The 25,574-nt window shown below is 40.1% G+C and overlaps 1 protein-coding gene across 1 annotated transcript in view; it reads left to right on the plus strand.

Moving 5' to 3' along the window:
• Positions 1-24,107, plus strand: part of LOC118119468 (heterogeneous nuclear ribonucleoprotein L-like) — a 41,993-nt gene extending 17,886 nt beyond the window's left edge. Inside the window, exons 7-14 of the mRNA XM_035173486.2 lie at positions 1,604-1,676; positions 10,595-10,666; positions 12,886-13,100; positions 15,467-15,588; positions 17,192-17,393; positions 19,138-19,195; positions 19,349-19,447; positions 21,113-24,107. Coding sequence (XP_035029377.1) covers positions 1,604-1,676; positions 10,595-10,666; positions 12,886-13,100; positions 15,467-15,588; positions 17,192-17,393; positions 19,138-19,195; positions 19,349-19,447; positions 21,113-21,168 — 897 coding nt within the window. The 3' untranslated portion in view covers positions 21,169-24,107. The remainder of the gene's footprint in view (positions 1-1,603; positions 1,677-10,594; positions 10,667-12,885; positions 13,101-15,466; positions 15,589-17,191; positions 17,394-19,137; positions 19,196-19,348; positions 19,448-21,112) is intronic.
• The last annotated feature ends 1,467 nt before the right edge of the window (positions 24,108-25,574 follow it).

The raw sequence follows: 25,574 nt of genomic DNA on the forward strand, positions 1-25,574 counted from the left end.
ATGACATATTTTATATGACATAAATTATCAAATATGCATTCCCATACTTTGTATTCCCCTTCTGTTGTCCTGGAGTTTTAATTTTCCCAATTTTCCCAATCACATAATTAAATGTCCCCTTCTGCCCATCCACTACAGTCATATAGATAGAAAGAGAGAGACAGAGAGAGAGACAGAGAGAGAGACAGAGAGAGGGGGTGGCTATAGGGTTGCGTAGTCACTTGTGACTACCTCATTTACCCCCGACACCCGACATTGCACGGAGCAAACAGCGGAGAAATTCTTGAAGATGGATGACATAAAGTTGATAATTGAAGTGGAGAAGTACAGGGAGTTGTATGACCCTCAGAACATGTTGTATAAAGACAACGCCAAAAAAGATAAGTGTTGGGACGCCGTTGCAGTTAATGTTAGAGCCACAAGTAAGTATATGCTGTTTTACTACTGGGTCAACGGGTCTCCTAAGTGCAGTGCGTTTTCCATCACGGAGAGGAATCGCAGGATGACCGGCGCTGCGCTTCCGCGTCCTGTGTGAACCCGGCGTGAGACTCAGCTGCAGGTAGGCCAGGAACCTGCAGAGTAGAAACCACGCCCACGACCAATCAGAATACATGAGTTCACACACTCTCTTAACAGAGGAGGGAGGAGCAGCCAGGGTACAATACCCTCCCTATGCAGGCATGCAGGGTAAAAATTGTTTTTTAGAAGATATTTTTAGTAAACCCGGGCTTGTTTAATATATGCTGCTCAATATACTTTACCGGGTGAATTAGTGAATTTGTTTTCTGGAGACCGATGATGTTTTAAGCAGTATAATTCTCAATACCAGATGCTTGAGGGAGAACACACTGATGAGTTGTACAAAAAGTTGAACATTTTCATTGCCATCAAGAATTCTGAGCCGTACTTGCATTATTATTATGACAAAAAGTTTGTACCGTGACGTGTCAGAGTCTGTCTGGGTGTGATCCCTCAACAATCCTGCTGACCTGTGCTCACTTTACTTGGGCGGATCCAGTGCTAATGGTCCGGGGGTCAGAGACATGTTTCTTCAGCTTCACATGCTGCCTCCTATCAGGAAGCCTGATCCACCTGCAGATAGAGTCAGACACGCTAAGCTGTGAGAGCTTGTCTTGAAGCAGAGCAGATATTATATTGTTGAATGCAGAGCTGAAGAGCACAAACAGGATCCTAGCCTAAGTTCCTGGGGAGTCCAGGTGCTGGAGGGTGAAGTGGAGAGCCATGTTATCGCATCGTCTACAGATATGTTGGCTCTGTATGTGAACTGTAGAGGGTCTAGGAGGGGGCTGGTGACGTCCTTGAGGTGGGACAGAACAAGGCGTTCAAAAGACTTCATTACCACAGAAGTCAGGGCGTAGGTCTGTAGTCATTAAGTCCTGTGGTCCTTGGTTTTTTGGGATTGGGATGATGCTGGAGGATTTGATTTGAGTATATCTGCATAAAATAGTACTTAACAATATAGTGTGGCAGAGATGATATTACTTATGTGTGCAGTGAATACAAGTGGAGCACGAGTGCAGCTCCTGTATATCTGATACATTGAACTGGATCCTGAACAATTGTTTAATCTTTGTGTCAACAGCCAACACGTCTGAATGTGATTAAGAACGACAATGAGAGCTGGGACTACACTAAACCGTATTTGGTCAGACGAGGTAAGATACGTGCCGTCTCTCTCTTTTTATCTCTCTCATTTGTCCACTTAAGTCAGACTACACTGGATTGTTCAGGGTAATCCAACTTTTTAACAATACAAAACATCCTGTGATGTTGAAGGTAGGACTCACTGGTGGCACATTACCCTGCACTGTAGCTTTTCTTGATTCATGTTACACCAGTAAAATGATCCTATTTTCAATAGACATTAGGGAAACTGTGTCCAGATCTTCAGTCATTACGGGTCAGTCTTTTACTGCGGATTAAGAGTAGTCATAAACAGACTGGACCCTAGTCCTCCATCACACCAAGACTCGTCTGCCTACTGTCTGTTCATCTCCAATCTTCACACTCTCATACCGGCCTCTCACAAGCCTGCATCTGCGCTAACCATGGGGGAGAGAGAGAGAATCATTGAGGGAGAGAGAAAAAAAGAGAAAGAGGGATGGACGTCAGGCTGACCATGCACAGCATCTTTCTTTCATCTTCACCCTCTGCAACCAAGCAAAAAGAGAGAGAGGGAGGGAGAAAAAGAGATGGATTTCACTCCTGCTGACCACCATGCAGCTGCTGCTTCAACATGCCCAGGAGACCTCAGCCCCATCTCTGTATGCTGGAAGTAGTCTTGCATGACCTGATGTTTGGTTCACACATTGTGATAAACCCTTCAAGGCCTCTAGATTCTAGATTTTACTCTCAAGGGTTCTTTGATGGCGGTCTTCCATACATTAATGAAGATGTACTCTATACCCTAAACTGCTCTTTTTCATTAGTTACACTTCACAGTGTGGACCAGACATACATGTTGTTAATCTAGAGTCAGGGTATTTGAGTCTACAGGATGGAAGTCTGTCTTAATCTTTGCTCTCTGTCAGTTTACTCCATTGAGGGCATTAGACTTTCAGTGGCACAAAACATCAAAATAATTGTATCATTCCAATATAATAATATTAATAATCAACATTGATACATTATTGAAGATGTACATTTAAAGGATCAAAATAAAACAACAGGGGTTGGTGCAAAATATTGGGGCAATCAGTGTGAGCCTCTCACAGCCTTCTAAATAAACATGATTCTCAAATTATTTAATTCTAAAATTTGTCTCTGAGTCCGACTGGAAGTAAATACAGAATGTATCTGGTAGCAACGGCCATGATGCTAACTTATTGGCATCTACATTCAAGGGTCACCTTGCTGGCTGACATAATCACCCTTTATAACACTGTTCTCAGTTGTCACATTCTGTTTCTGTTTGGTTAATTGTCCTGCACACTTAGTCTCAGCTCCATTGTAATTTAATCTCATAGTGGTTTCAGGAAGATAACCAGATGCTATGCTTTATTGCAGGTGGACCTCACATATGATAACTCCCCAATTACGAATTTATGTAATTGGGGATTTGCTTCTCTCTAGGTGAGCTGAGTATTTGTCCAGGCAGCCTCAGTCTTTTCTTTAGTCGGTTTTAGGGAGGTGAAAAAAAAGTCTCCAAGATGACAGTGTTGATAAGCACACAAAATAAACCTGGATGTAGATCCCTCTAAGAAAGCTTAATGGCCTTTCCAGCTCTAGTCAGACTTTCGGTCTTAGATTGACATGACCCATGGAGCCACAACAGCTACATATATTAGAAATACACCAAAATTAAAAATATAAAAATTATCCTTTAAGATATCGGTTAGCAGATCGTTAAAGATCGTCTTTTGTAGAGTACTGCTGAAAACAATAATATAAACAATAATGTATATAGACTGAATAAACCTATAGAATAGTGTTATTGTATGTGTGCGTGCATGTGTGTGTGTGTGTCTGAATGAGTGAACTATGCATGAGAATGGATTGATTTTTGACAAAAATAAAAGTTTTAAAAGTCTGACTAATTTGCTTTAATTTAATGTAATGTTACTGATAAATTAAATGACAATGTATTTCTTTATACTCTATGTAGATACTGCAATATGGTGAAAAACTGTTTATCTTGACGCCCACTGATCTGAATCCCCTGTTTACACTCGCTGTATATTTAGAGGTGTGAAATGGATGTGGCTTTTATAAACCAGTCCCGAGAATGTTGATTGGTCGATTTTTAATAGAAAAGATTGAATCAGTGACTTCATAAAAAACAAGGCCAAACAACAGTCTTACTTTAATTTCAGTAGTGACATTCTATGTTTATTCTTAATTAATTAAATTCACAAAGTGAGATTACCTTTCCCCAAGTGGCATTGAGGATTGGTCCAAAACTCTGTTATTTATGAAATATTCACTAAATAAATCCATAATAGAATGTTGTTTGTTTTCATTGGGGCTCATTGCAAGGACACAGACTGGGACAAATCACCACAGCACCAGGATCAAGCTTTATTTGCTTTTAAGGAGGGACTCTACCAGGTTTCCAACAAGCATGTTTCCAAGTGTTGTGAAGTGCTCCTGCATATGTGAAAACATATCTGAGCTAAATGATCTCCTACAAGCAGTTTGACAGTATTGTAAAAGTGCAATACAAGTGCAAAGTAATAATAATAATCACACATTTGTATTTATAGGTGCCTTTCAGAGCACTCAAGGTCACCTAACACGGCAGAGATAAAAATACAACAACAACAAACAGGGTATCAGACATGGGTGAAAACAATTATCTGTTGCACGTAGGGTAATGACGCATGAATGAGAACCATAGAATCAACAAACTCCCAGTTTAAAAATCAAGCTATGCACAGCAGTAATCTATAACATAGACATCTAATTACAATGGCAAATATGACAATACTTGTATTGTAAATTAAACTACTTGCTGTAAATTAGAGACTGAACATGCCACACAAATACTAATGTTGCCTATTCATATTAATCAACCTAAAATAAAGGGCAAGTGTTTGGGCCATTTTCTTTAGTGTAAAGATCAAATAGCCACATCACATAAAGAATCGTGTCTCGGTGGCTGATACAATCAGTAGCTGAGCTCAGTGGCATCTGTGACTAAGCAGATTCTCAGAGAAAAGAGTCAGTGTCATTTCAATGGGCCTCCAATGTAATATATAGTTTGAATATATAATTCTGTATGTAATGCATTCACTGTGTTGTGGATGAGACAATGTGTGTGTGTGTTTGACAAACACAGTGATGATGGTAATATTTGTATCATTATGATAATAATGTAATGCAGGTTGATGTTCTTTCGTGCTGTGGGAGAAAAAATGGAAAGCTTGATGCCTCACAGGTACTGTCTCTTTCATATCTTTGTTTAAGTGACCTCTGTATCATTATAACTGCCTCCCTCTGAATAAAACTACCTTAAAGCTGTTTATTTCTTATTTGCCCACCTTCATCATTACGATAAAACGTACTGACATTTTTGTTCTCTGTAGAAGCATGGCCCACACGTGTGGTTTATAGAAATGAATTCATTTTAACAAGAAATTAACATACTTTCAATGTGGTTTGAAATGATTTGTAGGACTGAGGAGTGTTTGTTGATAAAGCAGGTGCCCTTGTATCTGACTTTCTTACCACACACTCCTGGAGAACAAGCTTGTGCCTTCTGCCTTGTTTTTGTGATTCTAATCTTTGAATGACAGTTTGCAGCACTGCGACCGAAATGACAAATTATATAAAAGTCCCATCTTTTCTTGAGCTAACACTAATGTGAGATATTAAAACTAACAATATCAATTGTTGTTAAAATATTCAAAAGAATGTCTTCCAAAATGCATAACTAAACGACCCCTCTAGTGACTGAAAACCACAGACAATACAGAGAATTGTTTGAATAATGAAAACATCCATGAAATCTTTCAGACCATTCATACAGCATCATTCTTCACTGCCAATTCTTAGTCCCTCAAACTTGGATAATGTTTAAAATGGATGAGAGTTAATGCACTCAAGCAGATCTCGGCTATTACTTGAGAAATGCATTTGCAGTGCCCACTGGATTCCACCAAGACTGTTTCATGTTCAATTTCACGAACAGACTCCTGAGGTGCAGCAGGCACTGTAGAATGTCCATGATGGCTTTTCAAATGCATCCTTTTTTTGCAGATTATGTGATTCTTCTGACTTTATCAACTCCTACATACTGGGGCGGCTTGCTGACAAGTGTGAAATGCCACGACTTCTAAGACCTCCATGTTGGTGGTACTCTGCATGACTAGAGAGGATCTCAGTTGCTGAGTAACAGAGTGTCAACAAACAGCTTCAGCAGTGATATGGTTGTCACAACAGAAGAGAGATTTCATCTGAAGACAAAGCTGTACTTTGACCACTTGATTTACATTCCACCCTTTACTTTTGATTGTGGGCTTTAGGTAGTGACCAGTGAATGCCATTGTTTTCAGGGGAGGCTGTGGATTAGGGGAACAGCGGTCGTCCTCTAACCAGAAGGTCGACAGTTTGATCCCAGTCTTCCTCATCTGCATGCCGAAGTGTCCTTGAGCAAGATGCTGAGCCCCGAATTGCCCCTCATAGAAAAAAAGATAGATGCACTGTATGAATGTTTGTGTGAATGGGTGAATGGCAAACTGTACTGTAAAGCGATTTGAGTGGTCATCAAGACCAGAAAGTGCTATATAAATACAGAACATTACTATTTAACATTGTGGATGCAAGCACAGGAAATTCGTTTCATTTGTGGTGGGGCTGGTTTCTCTATTAGAGACAGGGTGAGGAGCTCAGACACATGCATGAGACTTAGTTCAAGTGGTTTGGGCATCCAATTAGGATGCCTTCTCTTAAGGTTTTCCATGTTTTTATGTCCAACTCATCCAGAATAACCATAGGGATTATTCTATTGGAGGAGGCTGTGACTCAGATTCGTTTCAAAGTCAGTGGTTCAGTTCTTGGCTCCTCCAGTCAAAGTACCCTTGGGTAAGACAGTGTAAAGAGCTTTGGATGGTTGTTAAGGCTAGAGAAGCATGTATGCAGTCAATTTACCATTAAGCCAGGAAATGTCTTAGGATCCCTGAAGGAGCTGGAGTTTGCGGCTAGGGAGAAGGATGTTTAGACTACCTTTTTCATCTATTGCCAAAGTGACGAGTCACTGGAAAATGGTCGTCTTGTTTCAAACTAATAACCGACAGCTTCCTCTCCACATTATGCTACAACATCAGTTTCCCTTTAAGATTCAACTTCAAGAATTATGTTCTGCGATTTTATCCTCTTGGCTTTCCAACAAAGTGTATACTGATGGATATGTTTTACAACTTAAAGGGATAGTTCACTGAAAAATGAAAATGCACTGATCATCTACTCACCACTATGCCGATGGAGGGGTGGGTGAATTGTTTGATTCCACAAAACACCTCTGGAGTCTCAGGGGCAAACTTTGTTGCAGCCGAATCCAATACAATTTGAAGTCAATGGAGACATACACTTCAGACGTAATAAAACAACAGAAAAAAACACAACATGCCTTCATACTGCTTGTGTGGTGTCACCCCGACATTAATATTCAACAGGAAACGCCGTCATTTATACTAAATGCCCGCTGATATCTTACTACGAGGTGCATTCATCGACCCTCGGACATTGTGTGGCTATGTCTGCTAGGTTAGCCACTCCCAGTGGACATTTAGGCTTAACACATGGTGTTGATGACATTGTGTCGAGTTGATTATAAATGTAAGGGGGACACCACACGAGCAGTATGGAGGCATGTTATGTTTTCTCTGTTGTATTATTAGGTCTGAAGTGTATGTCGCCATTGTGTTTTGTGGACCGAGGCAGAGCATAAAAGGAGCAGGAGATGATGCAGATGGTTGGAGCTGTTCAGAAAGCAAGTTGGACATAAGGGCAGAGCCATTCTGCACCCCTCAATAGGCAGAACTGCAAGGACAGACGGAGGGCCTCTGCTGGATGACTTGGAGAATAAATGTCTGACATAATGGCTAGCAGTACAATCAGACTGTTAAATTGCAGGTTACATGTTTGCAGTTGCTACCTGCTGGAGGGCAAGTAGGATGGTAATGGGTGACTAGGAACCAGGAACTGTTATCAGACTGCAGACTGGATATCCGGAGCTGGTTCTGGCCAGACCACAGCATTGAGCTGGGAGCCACCACCTAGGGATTGGGAGCAGATGTTGACAGGACTGCAGACCAGCAACAGGTGTCGGCTGGACTTCCAATAAAGGATCAGGACCAGGCTTTGGCTGTACTACTGATGATAGAACAGGAGCAGGTGTTGACAAATGTACAAAAAGCAGGAGTCATCCAAACTGAAATGAGGAACCAATGTCAGCCAGGCAGCTGACTGGAAACAAGGAACAGAAATTGACCGACTGCTGACTGGAAATGAGGATCAGCTCAGGCTCTACTGTGCTGAGTAGCTTTGAATTCTGAGGTTGAGGTATGTGGTAACAGCTGGGAACCTGGAACTGAGGTGTGGATTGGCTTTTGATTTGGGCTGGATGGGCAACTGGGTGTCTTAAGGACTGGCAACTGGGTGTGTCAGCTGAGCCTCCTAGTGGCAACAGAAGCGATGATGTTCTAGTTTTCTCTTAGGGAAATAGCCAGGAAAGTTCTTCTGAAAAAGACCTCCTAAGGGTCTTTCAGATTTTCAGTATGACAGACTGATGGCCAGGGATGAGGAAAGATACATCCAAATATATTTTAAAATAACATACCAAATACCCTTATCGTAAGTGTATCAAAATAAACTACTGTATTTGTGTATTTTAAAAATACAAAAAAACACTTTTCCAAGGGAGCCTGAATCACATTGCAAACTATATATATATATATATAAATATATATACACTGCTCCAAAAAATAAGGGAACACTTAAATCACACATCAGATCTTGATGAACGAATTATTCAAGTTGAAAATCTTTACTGATTTACATTGTATAAATTGTTGAGAACAACAAATCAGTGAGCATCAGTGAGCTCCTGCACAGTCTGTGGCGGTACGTGTGGCGGTACGTGTGGCGGTACTTGGTGGCGTTGGATGCACCGATACATAACGTCCCATAGGTGCTCAATTTAATTTAGGTCAGGGGAACATAAGGGCCAATCAATGGCATCAATGCTTTCGTCATCCAGGAACTGCCTACACACTCTGGCCACATGAGGCCGGGCATTGTCCTGCACCGGGAGGAACCGGGGCCCACTGCACCAATGAAGGTCTAAAAATCGCTCTGAGGATTTCAGTACCTAACAGCAGTCAGGGTACTCCTGACTGCCACCCTCCAATGATATGCCTCCCCAAACCATCACTGACCCACCACCAAACCAGTCATGCTGGATGATGTTACAGGCAGCATAAGGTTCACTCCAGACTCTTTCAAGCCTGTCACATGTGCTGAGTGTGAGCCTGCTCTCATCAGTGTACAGAGCTGGCTACCAGTGGTGGACCCGCTAATTCTGGTTCTCTTGCGAATGTCAATTGAGCTGCACGGTGCTGGGCTGTGAGCACAGGTCCCACTAGAGGATGTTGCCACCCTCATGGAGTCTGTTTCTGACAGTTTGGTCAGAAACATGCACACCTGCAGCCTGCTGGAGGTCAATTTGTAGGACTCTGGCAGTGCTCCTCCTGTTTCTCCTCGCACAAAGGAGCAGATACCGGTCATTGCACCTGTTGTCACTTTAATTTGCACCAAAGCAAGGGGTGTTGCAAGGCAAATTTAACTGACTTGGTGTAATACTGTGACGATTAAGTGTTCCCTTAATTTTTTAGCAGTGTATATTTCAGCCTATTTGATCTATCCCATCAGCAGATCACTGACTCTTTGCTGCATGTCAGATTTATGGCTGTCCAATGATGCAACCAGTCAACAGACTAAGAGAGGTTGTGAGCTACAACAAACGCCAGGATGAGATAACAACCTGTTGTTTCATGGCATTGCAGCACAATGTTGTTAATGACAATAAGGCACAAAACACGTTTGCAAGTTAAATTATCTTGTGTCATTATAAAGTTATTTTATACAACAACTCTGAAACGATTCATAGTTTTTTTCCCGTGCACAACCAAAGAAAACTTAACATAGGCCGAAAGTATCGTATTGTGAGGGCTGTCAATGTAACTTGGGTTAAAGAGTTAGCTAGAACAGTCCGTAAATTTGATTTGCCTAGGATACTTAAACAAACACCAAAACATAACAGAAACTCTTAAGAATTGTAGCAGCTAATGCTAAAAATTGATGGAGAGCTGGAAACCAACAAATTTCTAATCTTGTGCTTCTTCTTCTTTGGGTCTTGCTTCGTGCTGGATCATCAATTTTCTGACCCTCAATGTTATGATGTCAACAAGCCTGGGCAAATAACTGAGTAGACACTAATCAGAGGCTGCACACGTCATCACGTAGACGTTTTGCAGAAAGTATTTTACAGTATTTTTAAACTACAAAAATACAAAACATTGTAGTATTTTGATACAAAATATGAATCCATTTTCATCAAACCTATCAAGTACAAAATACAATTTTGTATTTCAAATACATATTTTAAATCCATGTATCATAAATACTGCCCATCCCTGCTGATGGCAAATGTGCAAACAGGCCTGAAGGCTCTGGATGCACTGCTACCCACAGTGGAAGCTCCCTGGAGAGTAATAGGTCCTGTGGTAGCTGAAGCTGGCTTGTGACTAGCCAACTGGTAGGCTGGTTGTGGTTGCAGATCATAACACAACCCTAAAGATAAGTCCACTTGCTGAATACACATAAGCAGTCAGAAAAACATACAGGTTGTAAACAATTCACCAGAGTGAGTCAAGACAAGGAGAAAAAAAATGTGACATGTGAAATGATTAAACAAGCTGTGTGTGTGTGTGTGTGTGTGTGTGTGTGTGTGTGTGTGTGTGTGTGTGTGTGTGTGTGTGTGTGTGTGTGTGTGTGTGTGTGTGTGTGTGTGTGTGTGTGTGTGTGTGTGTGTGTGTGTGCGCGCGCGTGCGTGTGTCTGTGTGTGTTGTTTCAGAGCGTGGAAAGGGCAGACAGAGGCAGGCAATTTTAGGAGAACACCCATCGTCCTACAGTGAGAATGGCTACGGTAAGACTAAGACACATGCACACACACGCACTTGGAATTAAAGTGGTATAACTGAATCAACATTGTCACACAGTGCAACTACTTTATGTATGATGATGTCCATACCACAAAGGTGAACCTTGACACTCTTCTACACACACACACACACACACTCGCATTCACATTCACGCGGGGTAGGTGTAGATTGCCAGTCTTGTGTAATTGTCAGAGGTTCAGCAGAACGTGTAACTTTTCCCGGATGAAAACAGATCCTTGCCAGCTACACTGTCTTTAAGCAGTTTCTCAACACACATACAAACTGTAGGGGAGTGATAGGAGTCATCAGAATATTACATGCATGCGATGATGCTGCACAAGATTTTGTGCAGTTCTTGTTCATTTTAACCAATACTAACGTACTATTTATGTTGAGAGGTTCTTAAAGGCTGTGATCCCCTCCTAAGGTGACTGTGCTGAAAGAAATAGAGGATCAGATCCAATGGCAATCGTGAAGCTAAATTGAGTCTAAATTGGGGATATTGTGATTGTAAAATTCCCTTTAATGTATTTAATGCAAAGGAATCACAGCTTTGAAAAAACATTTTATTTTATTTTAAGTCCAACATAAAACAACAATCTTTTTGAGTGATTAACATATGTGATTCTTACTGGATTGTAACTTGTACAATGCATGCTGTCTGCTAGACAGGAGGCGTTTTAATCAAGTCAAATGATCTGTCTTAATTTAGTTAATGAAAATCTTCAATACACAGTCACAGTGCTTAACATTGTTATACTAAGCTTACATCATGAGGTTGATTCCTTTTTAAAGGATTTCTTGCAAATAATGGAAAACATCCTTGAGATAGTGCAGCTGCATCTTACAATAACACCAAACACAGGCATTATTGGGGCCTGTACTTCAGAGAAGGATTCGTGTTTTTTGGAGTAACTTCAGGTTTACTTTAGGGTTTTCAGTTCTACAAAGCTCGTTCACTTCATATGGGGGTAAATCCTCAGGGTAACCTATGCTAAACAGCTAACCTGCAGTATTAAAAGTACTGCTCCCTGACCAATCAATTCCTTTGAAACATGACATCACCATTCTTAGAGGATCCTGTGGAGAAGAAAAAAGAAGAAAAAAGGATCCTGTGGAGCTCGTGTGCAGATTGTTAGAGGGTCTCTAAGGAGGACATGGGTCTTCAGAGAAATCCTTTTCCCTACTTTGATGAGTATTTCTATAAAAGATATAGATCCTCATTGTCAACTGCTGGAGCCGAACACAACATAGTGTCTGCATCGCCCTATGTTCCTTTGCTTGTGGGAGTTACTTATATTGATGTACTGGGTGTGTTAGCATCAGGATAACAGGACATAGTTTAATACTTTGATCCTTCCCTTTAAGTAGGTCTCTCTCTCTGAGACTCGCAAAGTCAGCCAGTACATCTCAATCTCTCCTTGTTTCCAGGGGCATCGGGCACATCCTGTCACCAAGATTACAATGTGCAGTCACATGCCGCACGAAAATAGGTCCATATCGGTATATTGGCTAGTAATTGCAAACGTTTCCAGTTTGTCCTCAGAGTCAATGCAGACAACGTGTGTCAAACTAAAGCCCATTATAGAGGCTTCATCATGTGATTCAGTGAAATGTTTCATCTCTCATCTAAGAGGCTTCTTCAGTTCAGTTCCACACGTCTTGTTGGTAAAGAGCAGATTCATATCTTGTGGCCCCGAGTTATTTCTTTTCGTTATTATGTCGTGGTCACGTAATATATTTTTTCCCAAATGTCACCAGGGGGTACGTAACTTACACATTCACACAATCAGAGATTTTTTTACCAGCTGTCCTTCCTCCATTTAGCAGCTGTAATTGTGTTTCTTTCAGCCTGGATGTGTATTTTTACAATACAACCGTTTGTTCCTCGTTTGTAAAATATGCGGCTCTGCTGTCAGTCAAACTTGTCCATGTTGGTGATTCGACATATGCCGTAAACCCTGTCCCTTTTATGTGCACACGCTCATACCTAGATGAGGAAAGCCTGGGTTGACTTAACAAGTTGATAACCAGCGTTGTGTGACCGTTTACCCTGACTATTAGGTGAAATCAAGCCAGATTACGGAAAGATAGCCATGTTATGTTGAGCTCGCTTCACGGTACAGGCCCTTGTTGTCAGCACTTACATTTTACTAAACTTTATTGAACTGTGCTGAGAATCCTACTTTCTCTGCCTCCTTAGGTCCACCCTGCCCCCTGCTACCTCTGCCTGGTAACAGCAGGTATAAGCTCACAGTGGATGTTCCAGACATGGTGTCCTACCCTCTGCCCCAGTCATCCTCCTCATACTCTGGCCACGCCCCTAGCTCTGTTGCCATGGTGAGCGGCCTCCATCCATCCAAAATGAACTGCACCCGCATCTTCAACCTCTTCTGCCTTTATGGCAACATTGAGAAGGTAGTTATTTATATATCATTTAAGTTGATATTTGAATTTTTCTGCTTCATGTCTATTATATGAAACAAACAAAATGTTGTAAATGTGGTTTCACACTAGCATAGAGCTACAGGCAATGCACCTTAATTTTGTTCTGTTATTTTAGTTTATCAGTTTGTAATCTTATTTATAGATTATTTTAATTTTATTAAGACTGTACATTATTGATATATTTTCTTGAATACGCCTATACAGTATATATTATTCACTCTCCTGTCTAGCTAATGTCAATTCAGCTGCCTTCCACGAAACACCTGTATCTACCTACACGAGTCGTGTGTGGACCAGTGCATCTGAGTGCAATGTTACTGACAGTGGCATCTCACAGAAGTGATGTAGACCCGTGTGTGATGGTGGTGCAAAATTTGTCTTTTCATCCTGTGGGTTCAAAGATGGCAGTAGTGTAAATGAGCAAATTACATATCCAGATGTTAAAGCTGGCTCCACAAAACAGGACTGAATGACAAACTCAGACGAAGAAAGTTCAAAAGGCAAAGTCCTTTATTTGAAAAACAAGGCCGATACATGAGTCCAACACAAGTCCAAACACAGGCGAAGGTATCTAAGAGGTAAAACTATGGCTAAACAGGTAATAAAAAGACAGGTTCGCTACACGAACACCAGGAAAAACAGCTGGAAGACACAAGAGGATACAACTTTCTGGCAACAACTGAGGGAAGCATATAAACTAAATCCCCACGAGGGCAGGGAAGACTTGCCTGAATTGCACACGGGGGACATTCAAGCGAAACACATTAGAGCGGGCAGGTGATCACACAGGAGGGAAACTTGATAGGACATGGGATCTGAAATGAGAGACAAGACACAAGTTACCAAAATTAAACAGGAAAACACGGAATGAATAATAAAACATAACATAAACAAAATTTAAGGAGCCTGGCGAAATGTGACACCTGTTGTCATGGTTATACACACTAACTTCCTGACATTATATTCTGCTACCACCGCAAGTGGGCGTAAATTCTAAATTAATGCAAGCAGGCAACATGAGATCCTTTATGAGACAGTGCTGAGATGGGATCAGATGTAAGGAAAGATATCATTTCTTATTTAATGTCTATTTTTAGATTTAACAGGTCAAGTACAGCTTGACTTGCTTGCCCTCACGGCACACCACTGGGTTAACTCAAACAACCTTAATTCAATCAGGAGAGACTTGATTCCCAATTTAACAATGTTTATTTCTAGGCAAATGCACAGAAGTATTGTGAATGTTTACAGTCTTTGGCATTTTAGACCCCTGTGAGATGTCATCAGGATTAGAAGGGGGTGGAGCAGAGCATCGAACAGGAATACCCCCCCCCCCCGGGGTCTAGACACTGGTGGTGGTTCATCAGTCAATCGTTTGTTTGGATGGCCCATATTATGAGCATTGTCCTATTGGACTTCGCTAAGTGTGACATCCTCTGCCCTCAACCCTCAAGAGTAAGGAAAAACTACAAAAACCTTTTGACAGGGAACAATGTAGAAACCTCAGGAAGAGCCACATGCGAGGGATCCCTCTTCAGTTGAGGTCGGGATCCGGAAGAGGTGATGAGTATTCTTCTCAAGACTGGAGGAGATTGGGGTGGAGGAGGGGTTGTGCGAGTCACTGAATGACAGCTGACTGCGGAAGAGAGGAGAAGGGATTTTTAAAGTTTGACAGCTGCTGAATGACTGGCTGAAAGAGACCGCGCCAGACCTGATTGGATATTTTAGGAACGCCCACAATCAGCTGATCACTATGCAGGTTAGGTCTTCCTGACTGAACTTACGCTAAGCTTCATTACAGCTCTTCTGTACAGTTTGTGTAATGTGCAAATTACCTCCTCATTTCATCGGTAAAAACGAATTTAAACTGGAATGGCACGCAGTAGAGTGCAGCCCTACGCCACGGCCCCACAGTGCCCTTATGAAATTACATTTAAATTCATTAGATCCTGATTTTTATTTGGATATGCACCAAATTTCACACATATCAGTCCCCATGAATTATTCTTTGACAAATCAATGGAAAGTTGAAACCCAGATCCAATCCAGATCCACACCTAAATTGAATGAGTTTTCTTGGACCATGTCCTGTACCTCTTACCAAATCTTGTAGAAATCCATTCATTTGTTTTTTGAGTAATCTTGCGTACAATCAAACCAACCAACCAAGAAACAAATGGACTCAGGTAAAAACATAGCCTCCTTGGCAGAAGTAAAAACTTTTGTTTTCTGTTTTCATATGTCTATTGTTTAGAGACAGACTTGCAAAAACATGCAAATCTATATCCTTTTGACAACTGTTAACTATGTGTGTGTGTGCATATATGTGGATGCAGGTGAAGTTTATGAAGAGTGTTCCTGGTACAGCATTGGTTGAGATGGGAGATGAGTATGCTGTTGACAGAGCCATCACACACCTCAACAGTATCAAGGTGTTTGGCAAGAGACTCAACGTCTGGTGAGAAGTACATCAATACACACACGTACATATATATATTATTTTACTCATATCTTTAACAGTGTGTGCTGCTGTTATAAAGGCTCTACATTCAAACGTTAGTCAAATGTAATATTGCTAAATTAAAGATTTAAAATGTGTCACCTTTATTAAAGTATTAAAAGTAGTGGGGTTACTAAAAAGGCAAGCTCACAGAAACAAAAGACAGATGTAAGAGTACATAAGTACGTTTTTATGAATGATCACCAGAGATGGTAGGCAATACCTGGATACCCATTTTGCGCATGCGCACTAGGTTGAGACATGATACCAACAAATTCACGTGCTACCTGGGTGACGCAAGCAACCTGATAAAAGGAATCTGTCACGCAGTAATTGTGGCTGTCATCCAGAATTTATAGAAACATAGTTACATCCGTAACTCTCATTCTAGGTAGGTAATATCTGGATGACCCATACCAACACAGATTTAAGAGACAACCCAGTTTGAGAGCCTCTGTTTCCAGAAGGGATATCCCTTACTTTGCCTACCATAGTATAGAAATAGAGCATCTGTCTGGCCAGCTGACAAATCTATGTACAGTCACAGAGCCCTAACGGGACAAAGCAGTCTGGCCTAAACAAGATTATCATCATTATTTAATCATCATCAGTCTGGTTATCCATCCCGGCCCGAGGGAAAAATAACCAATCTGTTTAAGGCTCATTAATATGAAAAACTGAAAGCCTCCTTGGAAGAATAATGGGGTTTGGCCAAATGTTAACACCCGGCCCACCAGTTCCAACAATGGACAGGGCGAAGGTTCTTGCACAGAATGTGGGGGCTGCAACTGGAAAACCCCCTTAAGAAAATGGCTCGCCAAAGGATGAAAGCCCACAGTCTGACTGTCCACCATAAAATGCTTACCTGAGATGACAGCCACATACACCTTGATAGTAGACACAGCCCTGGCTCCAAAAGTGTTTGACTGTACCTGAACAATATAGACAGAGAGCAATGCTCAGGGTCCACATCTTGACCAATGCCCCAACAGGAAAATGTTTCCATCTGTGTTGTCCTGTTTGAAGATGGCCAAATATATAACTGAAGGGCATTCGGTGCAGATGCCTACTATTTAAAAAAACAGCTGTCAATGGCAGGCACAAGTACAAGGTGATGCCATCAGATATTTTATCTGACCAACATATCTTTAGCTTTTCTTGGAATTTCAATTCAATTTTATTTGTACAGGACCAAATAATAATATGCATTATCTCAGGGCACTTTACATAGCCTTCAAATTTGCTTTAATGCTTAATAAATGACAATAATTGAGACCATTTCTATAAAACTTGAATGGATTTTGAAGATTCATGAATAAATGGACTTTAATCAAGAATTATTTTAACATCTATGGAGTCAATAAATAAGATGAAAAATAAGATCTAAGCGATCATAGATGTGCAGTAACAGCCAACTCCTACTGTGGATAACTGTAGGTCAATCAGTTGTCATGTTGACATGATTTTGATATGTTAACAATATTTTTGCTCATACATGCATAGTAGATACAACATGCATCGATACACTGTAGGTTACAACAAAATCTGATGTTGTTTGCAGTGTGTCTAAACAGCATGCAGTGATCCCCAGTCAGGTCTTTGAGTTAGAGGATGGCAGCAGCAGCTATAAGGACTTTGCCATGACCAGGAACAATCGCTTCAGCAGCGCTGGACAGGCGTCTAAAAACATCATCCAGCCTCCATCTGCTGTGCTGCACTATTACAATGTGCCTCCATGCATATCACAGGACCATTTACTGAGGGTAAGGTTCTTCTATCTGATAAATGTCCTGTGTTATTAAATTGTTCAAAATACCCTTTAAGTACTCCTCTCCAAGAAGCCTATCCCTGTCCCTCTGTCTCTTTGACGCGAGTGATCTGATTTTGCCGAAGTTGTAGACTTAACAGTGTCCATTGCACAGTAGAAATTTGTTGTAGATTCATTTGCCAATCCAGGATTGGATCCATGATGTTTGTGATATTATGTGAACAACAGATATTGGACAATCCTATATAAATATTAAGTATGTAAACATACATGCAACACATATTATCACACATTATATTTCACGGACATTTTAGAGCTATCCTTTGAAGTTAGTTATCCCAACTCTACTTGTTCTAGCAGTTTCATCATCAAACCAAAGAGAGGGGAACTGATGTCAGAATTATATTGATGCAGGGAGGAGCAGTGTGTACATTTCTTTCAATTCAACTGCTTGCTGTTGACAGATTGAGACCAGGGGCCTCATTTATAAATCACAGTCTACCTGGAAATGTGCGTATGTGGATCAGTTTCTTATCCTGCCCTCTACACACCCACATTCAACCGTAAAGGGTCAATGCAAAGCACCTCATGTTGAATAACCCTGTTGATCAATGTTTTTTATGGTGAATCATGGCAACAAGTGAGAAGAGGCACAACATTTTGGTCACTGAAATTGAGGTGCTTGTAAGGTGATCAAAGACATATAGTTCAATGGCCATAGGCAGTGGTATCACAAATACAAGAAAATACACCAAGTAGCAATGTGTGTCCAACACTGCAGACATTAGTAAACTGATGGCTGTGTTATCCCCAACCTATAGAAGGTAATCATTATATAGTGTTAAAAATATCAAACACATACCTGTTGGCTGACTCTCGTTAAAATCAGTGACATCTTTTAAAGGATCAGAAACATCTTTAAAAGATTCTGTCCAATAGTGCACCCAATTCAGCACATGGATCCAAGACCTCTAGGGAATCTGATCATCATTATAGACCAAGACATCTTTGTTGTCCCTGAACACACATTCCTTTCTAATCCTTCCAATCACATAATCCTCAATCAGTGCCAGTGCATCCATCATACACTGTATTGTGCATGAGTGTCACTGCAGTATTTTTTCGGACTGATAACTTCACACCTTGCAAAATTTATATCAGCCATCAGTGGTATCCTAACCTTCACCCTCAGACATAATTTGGAATTACAAATTTGACAGCACAAACATGTTCACTTCAGCAATTTTACACTAAGTTGTAGTTTGTGATACATGCACAGCAGGATATTATTAAAAAACATTAATCATTCATTCTATTTACACTATTAATCGTTCTGCAACTCTATAATGCTATTTTATGGTAACTGAGTGTAATTTGTTTGAAGCTTACTTATATCTTTTACAATTGAAGGTGCTTATGAAAGCACAAATAACACTGCTGGTTTAATGTGTGACAAAGTTCATGACAAATCCATCTGCAAATCACCACCTCACGTCTGTATCGCCAATTTCCACTGTGCAAAATGTTCATACACATGAGTTGGAGTTTGCATCAAATTATTTTTTAGAGATCGCAAATTTTGCGTGGAAAGGGGCATATGCACCTTTCAGACCCCGTTTTGTACTTTTGCAACCGTCATGATTGATGCCCCATATCACACTTATTGGGGATTATAATTTCCCACCAAGTCTTACCTCATTCAGCTTTTGACACATTAGCTGTTGTGTGTTTTTTGGCAGCTGTGTACGGAGCATGATGTGCCTGTCTTTGTCAAATTCAAGATGTTTGATGCCAAACGTGAGTAAAACTTTAATGTGACTTTTTTGTTCAAGTTTATGAAGTACATGTTGTCCTTTTGTAGTCAACATGTGAAAATATTATTCTCTTACTTCTCAATGTGAACTGTTGGATACATTTTCTTTTAACTCACATTCTGTATCTTTCTTTCAGCCTCCTCCAAGACCATCTCTGGCTTGTTGGAATTTGAAAATAAGACAGATGCTGTGGAGGTTCTTACTGTTCTCAACCATTACCAGATCAGGATACCCAGTAAGCTTATCTACCCTAGTAGCACTTGTATAATAAATGTCAAATTTGTCAAATTCTGGAAGTAAAATCTATTCACTGTAAAGTAATTATTAACTAATAATGCAATAATAATATATATATAACAAACAAGTACTTTGTGACAAAAAGATACATATCCAGCTCAATTGCTTAATAATGATAAAAAAAAAATATTTGTGTACCACTTTTTTAAAACAAGTTACAAAGTTCTGTACACGTTTAAAACAGGATAAAAACGATTGAAGTCAATAAAATCAAACTATTCAAATACAAAGGGCACATAGAATAGAATAAAAAGCGACAAAAAAATAACAAGGAAGACAAATGCTAGAAAATAAAAAGCAACTAAGAGATGCTTGCAATAAGCACTGAAGGGAATTAAAGGCTTTTGTAAAAAAGATATGTTTTGAAAAGTGATTTTAAAGATGTCACAGATTCCCCACGCCTCAGATCGTCGAGCAGGGAGTTCCAGAGCTGAGGGGCCCTGACATCAAACGTTCATCACCCTTAGTCCTGATGTAGGATTCAGGAACAACCAACAGAGCTCTGTCTGAATACCTGAGGCTGTGCTCATAGTGGAGGAGGGATTCAGTTAAACAAAAAACCCTCACTGATTTGACTTGGGTTGGTTTCATTGCGATGCGCACAACTCCACAAAATCCACAATGAAGCAAGATTGAACAATTTGAATGTGTTAAATATAGAAAATAAAAAGATTAAATAGTTGTTGATATTGTTGCGGCCACACATATATCACTGTATGGGAAACTCTGTGCATGATAATTAAACATATATGGGCTGTGCACTTAGCTAACCAGTGTAAAATATCAGTTCATTTTGTGATGGACTCTTAGTTAGTTAGTCTGCTCTTGGGCCCTTCCACATGCACACGGGGAAAACACTACCCTTCCATGAGACTTGGAAAGTGAGGCAGGGAGAGTAGCAGCTAAAAGACCCTGGAACTGAACAGAGCAGGCATCAATGACAACACATGACACTGATGAGCTCAGATTCAGTATGAAAAGGAGGTAATGTTGTAGAGGTGGGTTGTGAGGTGGGCGGCTGTGCCTGAGGGGTAGAGCGGTCGTCCTCCTCCAACCAGAAGGTCGGCAGTTCGATCCAAGTCTTCCCCATCTGTAGGCCGAAGTGTCCTTGGGCAAGATGCTGCTAATAGATGCACTGTATGAATGTGTGTGTGAATGGGTTAATGGTAAACTGTAAAGCGCTTTGAGTGGTCATCAAGACTAGAAAAGTGCTATATAAATACAAACCGTTTACAACCATTTGAAGTGGCTTGCAGTGGTAATAGGAAGCTAAAGCTTTGCAATTGTAATGCCTAAAAGGGGATCAGCTGGCATAGAGGTCTGCTGCTGTCAGCTAATGTACTGGGTTGTTGCTGAGCTGGACTTGGTAGCCTGCCTGAGCAAACACTATGTTTGTTATAATAATACGTCTACAGTAATTGTAAAGGCAAAATGTCACATATCAAATCTGACCAGTTTAATCTGTGAAACTCATAGACTGTTGCTAGACTAAAGGACCCTGTTCAGACCTGGTATTAAGATCCACTTTTCTTGAATGTTGTCCAGCATGCAGGTATGGGTTATCACAAAATCTTTATCTGTGTGTTTGTGTGTGTGGTTTCAGATGGGTCCAACCCATACACCCTGAAACTGTGTTTCTCCACCTCGTCACATCTATAAAAAGCTGCAGAGCACAAGAAGAGTATGCTGAGAGTTGATGTCTGACCTCTGACCTGAGGAAGGGACCATGGGACAGACACAGAGTGGATGAGAGATAATGAGTGATAATATTCACGAAAGAAGATAATGGGAGAGAGATGGAGACCAAGATGATGAAGTGAAGACACTCACCATCTCTAAATGGAACATCACTTATTGTATCATCCCACCAGTCAGCCATAACTCTCAAGCTGACAGACTAGCGATGCATAATAATGTCTTCATATTGTCACGTGGGACATCTGGAGGACACTGCTCATATGTTAGTCCCTGAAGTCTTCACTGCATGGTAAAAAGTGTCTTGAAGTGTGGACCTAGACGAACAGAGGGTGACTTTAAGGAATCTACTGTACATTGTTAGTCACACATAAGGATCTAAAATCATAATCTGTGCTCATGGCAGATGGTGACTCAAATCATATTTTAATGTTTAAAACCGATAAAAACAGTGTGTTGCCTTGAAATGTCATTGAGTATATGTAGTGAATATGAATATAATTTTAACACAAGTTCTCATATACGGTTTATTAGATGTCGCTTCACTGTTTAGTTCAGTCACTTTAGAGTTAGATATCTGGCCAGTTGTTGAGTTTGCTGTAGATGTTTGTGGTCCTCAGAGGAAGTGACCCTCTTAACTGACTTTTCCCATACCACCAGCATAAGGTCAGTCAGCAGTATGGTGTGTGACAAGGTATATGGGAAACTAAAGGCCTTCAATTTCACATGAATATCAATGTTTTCCAGATGGTTGTTTGAAAAAGCTTCTTCAACTTTACCTCCATCACAAACCTCTGAGCCCATTTTGCCTCATGCAAGAACATTGTCATATTCTTATCTTAAATTTCTCTTGCATTTGTTCATACAAACATGGCACATCAGATTCAGCAAAGGCTTCTAACTTCAGAAATGTAAATGACCTGCATAAAAATGATGAATGCCACCTATTTGAACCAGCTGGCACAATAAGAGAAAATTGGGAGTTAATAACGCCAACTGCTCCATGTCAGAAATGTCATTCATGAAAATGGCATCATAGAGCAAAAAGAAGAACTTAACAAGTCCAGGTATTGAAGTCCTGTCTAGTTAACAGCATAACAACACTCAGGACCTGCAGTGCTGTTAATGCTGTGTCACCTGTGAGTTGCACTGAAATAAAGAAAAAATGGTCTGCTCAGACATTGACCTCTTTGCATTTTGGACAATCCATTATTTTTACATTAGTGTCGTCATCCTCAGCCCAAAATATTAACATTCATTTAGGATACCAGATGATACATTAGTTTCCTAATCAAACTCATGTTTCCAGAGAGATGAACCCTTTGGAATCTAATACTTATCATATTTACTCTGGTCTCAATTCCATGACAAATCCTATTTTTAGCACCACTTCTGGGGAGGCTGTAAGAATAGTTCAGTCTTTCTACTTATGTGTAATGAAATCACAGCTTTCTTCTTTGACAGCAGAGGCACTGTATTTTATCAGCAGCAAAGGAAGGGAATGATGTCAAGACACAGTTAATACAACAAGAAGATGGAGCTAATCAAAATGATGACTGTGTGAAGTATGCATGTAATGCTAGTGCTTGCTTAGGTTTAATCACACAGTTGCAGGTTAGGTTAAATGGCATCTCTAAATTGCTTGTAGAATGTTATTGTTTATCTATTTTTTTGGGGCTGTGCCCAGACTCTAGATGCTCGCTGGCGAGCTCTGCTCCCAGGTCTGGCTCCAAGAGAGCTTCCTTCCTTATTGTAATGCATTTCCCCTTGAAACAGCAAACAGGGACTGACAAGTAATTCAGTATAAACCAATGGGACATAATCGACTTACCCAGCAAGTACCATCTTTGAGGGTATGGCACCACTAAACAAAAGTCAGGTTTGAATAATAAGATAATAAATGTAAATTCACCTGAAAATAGCGGAAAATGCAGTGTTGGCCGGTCTGTCAAAGTAGAATAGGGAAAAGGAGGCTTAACTTCAATCCAAACTTTGGAATTATACAATATTAAATTAAATTTTGCTCTATCATATCAAACAGAATTTTTTTACTTTGAATGAAATGTGTGAGTAAATGGGCGATCCAAGATCAGCATAGATGGATTACAGACTGGGCCCAAGGACCTGAACGGTCTGATGGTCCCTGGGTAAGAGCCTCTGTATGAACTGACTTGTTGTGATTTGTAGTTTGAAAGTCATAGAGGTCAGTTAAATGATACAAAATGATGCAAAGCAGCTTTCGCACGATTGAGGACCTGTTAACCTGTCTGTGCCCACACACCCATTTTCCCTGTCCATGTCCTGAGTGATTTATTGGATGGTACTTGGATTGGATGGACACACTTAGCTTCTATGAGACCAGTTCTTTTGTGAAGTTGAGTACAAAAAGCATATTGTTTCACCCAGTAACTCTTTGACTTGCAGATTTCACTGCACCAAGCCTTTCTTTTATTTCATCATAATGCATCAGAATGAAGGTATGCTCCTATTCTTATGTGTTGGTAAGGTAACAGTGTGAAAAGTTTTGACGTGAATGATGAATACCACAAAGTCTGCTCTTAAATAAATGCCCTTTTAGATGTTGTGCAACAGTTTCATTTAATGGACAAAAAAAGTTTATATATCTTCTGTTTGTCTTAAATCAATTGAATCTTATTGTATTTCTAATGAGGTTTTATTTATTTATTTATTCGTTTTTTAAGCCTTTAAGGTAGTTAGATGAATGGGCTATCTAATTATTTTAGGCTATAAAGGTTTAATGTTGTCAATTTTGTGTAATCAAAGACAAAACATGTAGAAAAATAGAACTATATTGTGCCATTCATTTAAGAATGTTGTTGTAACTTACATGTATAAAGTCAATAAATCCAAGTCTGTGGCTGCGAGATCACAGTTCAAATCTGCTTTTTTCCATGTGACTTCAATTCATGCTGTATTCACATAAAAAGGATGTTCTTGTTCATTTTTTTGTCAACTTGTCAACAGAAGAAAATGTCTCACGTCATAAGTGATGCCTCAGTTCAGTTCGGTAGGCACTTTATTGTCCTGCTGAGGCAAATTTGATTTGCAGCAAAGCACAGATAAAAGAATGACAATGTTCACCCATAACACAACAAAAAAATCATTCAACTTATATACCCACATCAAACCTCCCATTTATTTCTAAAATCCTTGAAAAAAACAGTTGCTAACCAATTATGTGACTTCTTGCAGAGGAATGTTTGTTTGAAGTCTTTCAGTCAGAATTTAGGATAACATCTCTGTTAAACGTTACCAATGACTGAGTCTCAGTGCTGCATTTGACACCATAAGTCATGACATTCTGTTGCAGAGTCCACAACCCAACAAGTAGGGACTAGCAAGACAGCATTAGGTTGGTTTATGTCTCACTTATCAGATAATGGGTTTATGTTAACAATGACTTTTCCATGCTCACAAAAGTAAGTCATGAAGTTCCTGAAGATTACTGGTGCCAATATTGTTCACTTTATATATGCTTCTTTTAGGCAATATTATCAGAAAGCAACCACATATATTTCTATTGTTACACAGATGACACGCAGCTGTACTTATCTATGAAGCCAGATGAATCCTAGTTAAACTTCAGGTATGTCTTAAAGAGATAAAAGTCTGGAAGACCTATAACGTTTTATTTCTAAACTCTTTGCTGATGTTTGTATATGGTCCCTTTTCCTTTGTTAAATTGAGAGAAGTAGCCAATTTAATCTCAGGGACAATAATTATTCATATCATGACTAGTATTGCTTCAAATGACAGAAATTATACACATGAAAATGAAAAGATAACAAACAAATCAGAGGCAAATTTGAAATGTTGCATAAAGGACACTGGGGCTAATATATAATCAACTGACTGTGTTACAGCTCTCTGATGCAAATGTTTTGATACAAATGACAAAAAAAGGACAACTACCAGGGGAGTCAATTTTGGTATGGTGGAAAGTGGAATCTCTGGGTGAGGTGCTGGAGAAGGAGGTCCACAGAAACAAAGTTTCACATAGAGAAAATTGAAGAGGTCGCCATAGAATCATGTTTTCCTCCACCAGCTTCGAAACCTGAAGGTCTCTCTTGTCACAGCCTCCATCATAACCCATCTTGTTATGCATGCAAAAAAGTTTCAAAGACAGACAATTGCTTATTTTACTCATTCATGACTTAAATGAAGGGTCTTAAGTATCTTAAATTCCTCTCAGGTCTGCAGATGAGTAGTTGTAGCATTTGAGCAACTCAGGATTCTTAACTTGTATCAAATCTCTCCATGTTAAACAGCTCTATCTGGTGGACTCTTTGAGTCAGTACAATCGGTGTAAACTCTCAAACGACCATCAGCCTTGACAGACCTTCGTGTGA

Source organism: Hippoglossus stenolepis, chromosome 12, assembly GCF_022539355.2.
Source record: "Hippoglossus stenolepis isolate QCI-W04-F060 chromosome 12, HSTE1.2, whole genome shotgun sequence".
Classification (NCBI taxonomy): domain Eukaryota; kingdom Metazoa; phylum Chordata; class Actinopteri; order Pleuronectiformes; family Pleuronectidae; genus Hippoglossus; species Hippoglossus stenolepis.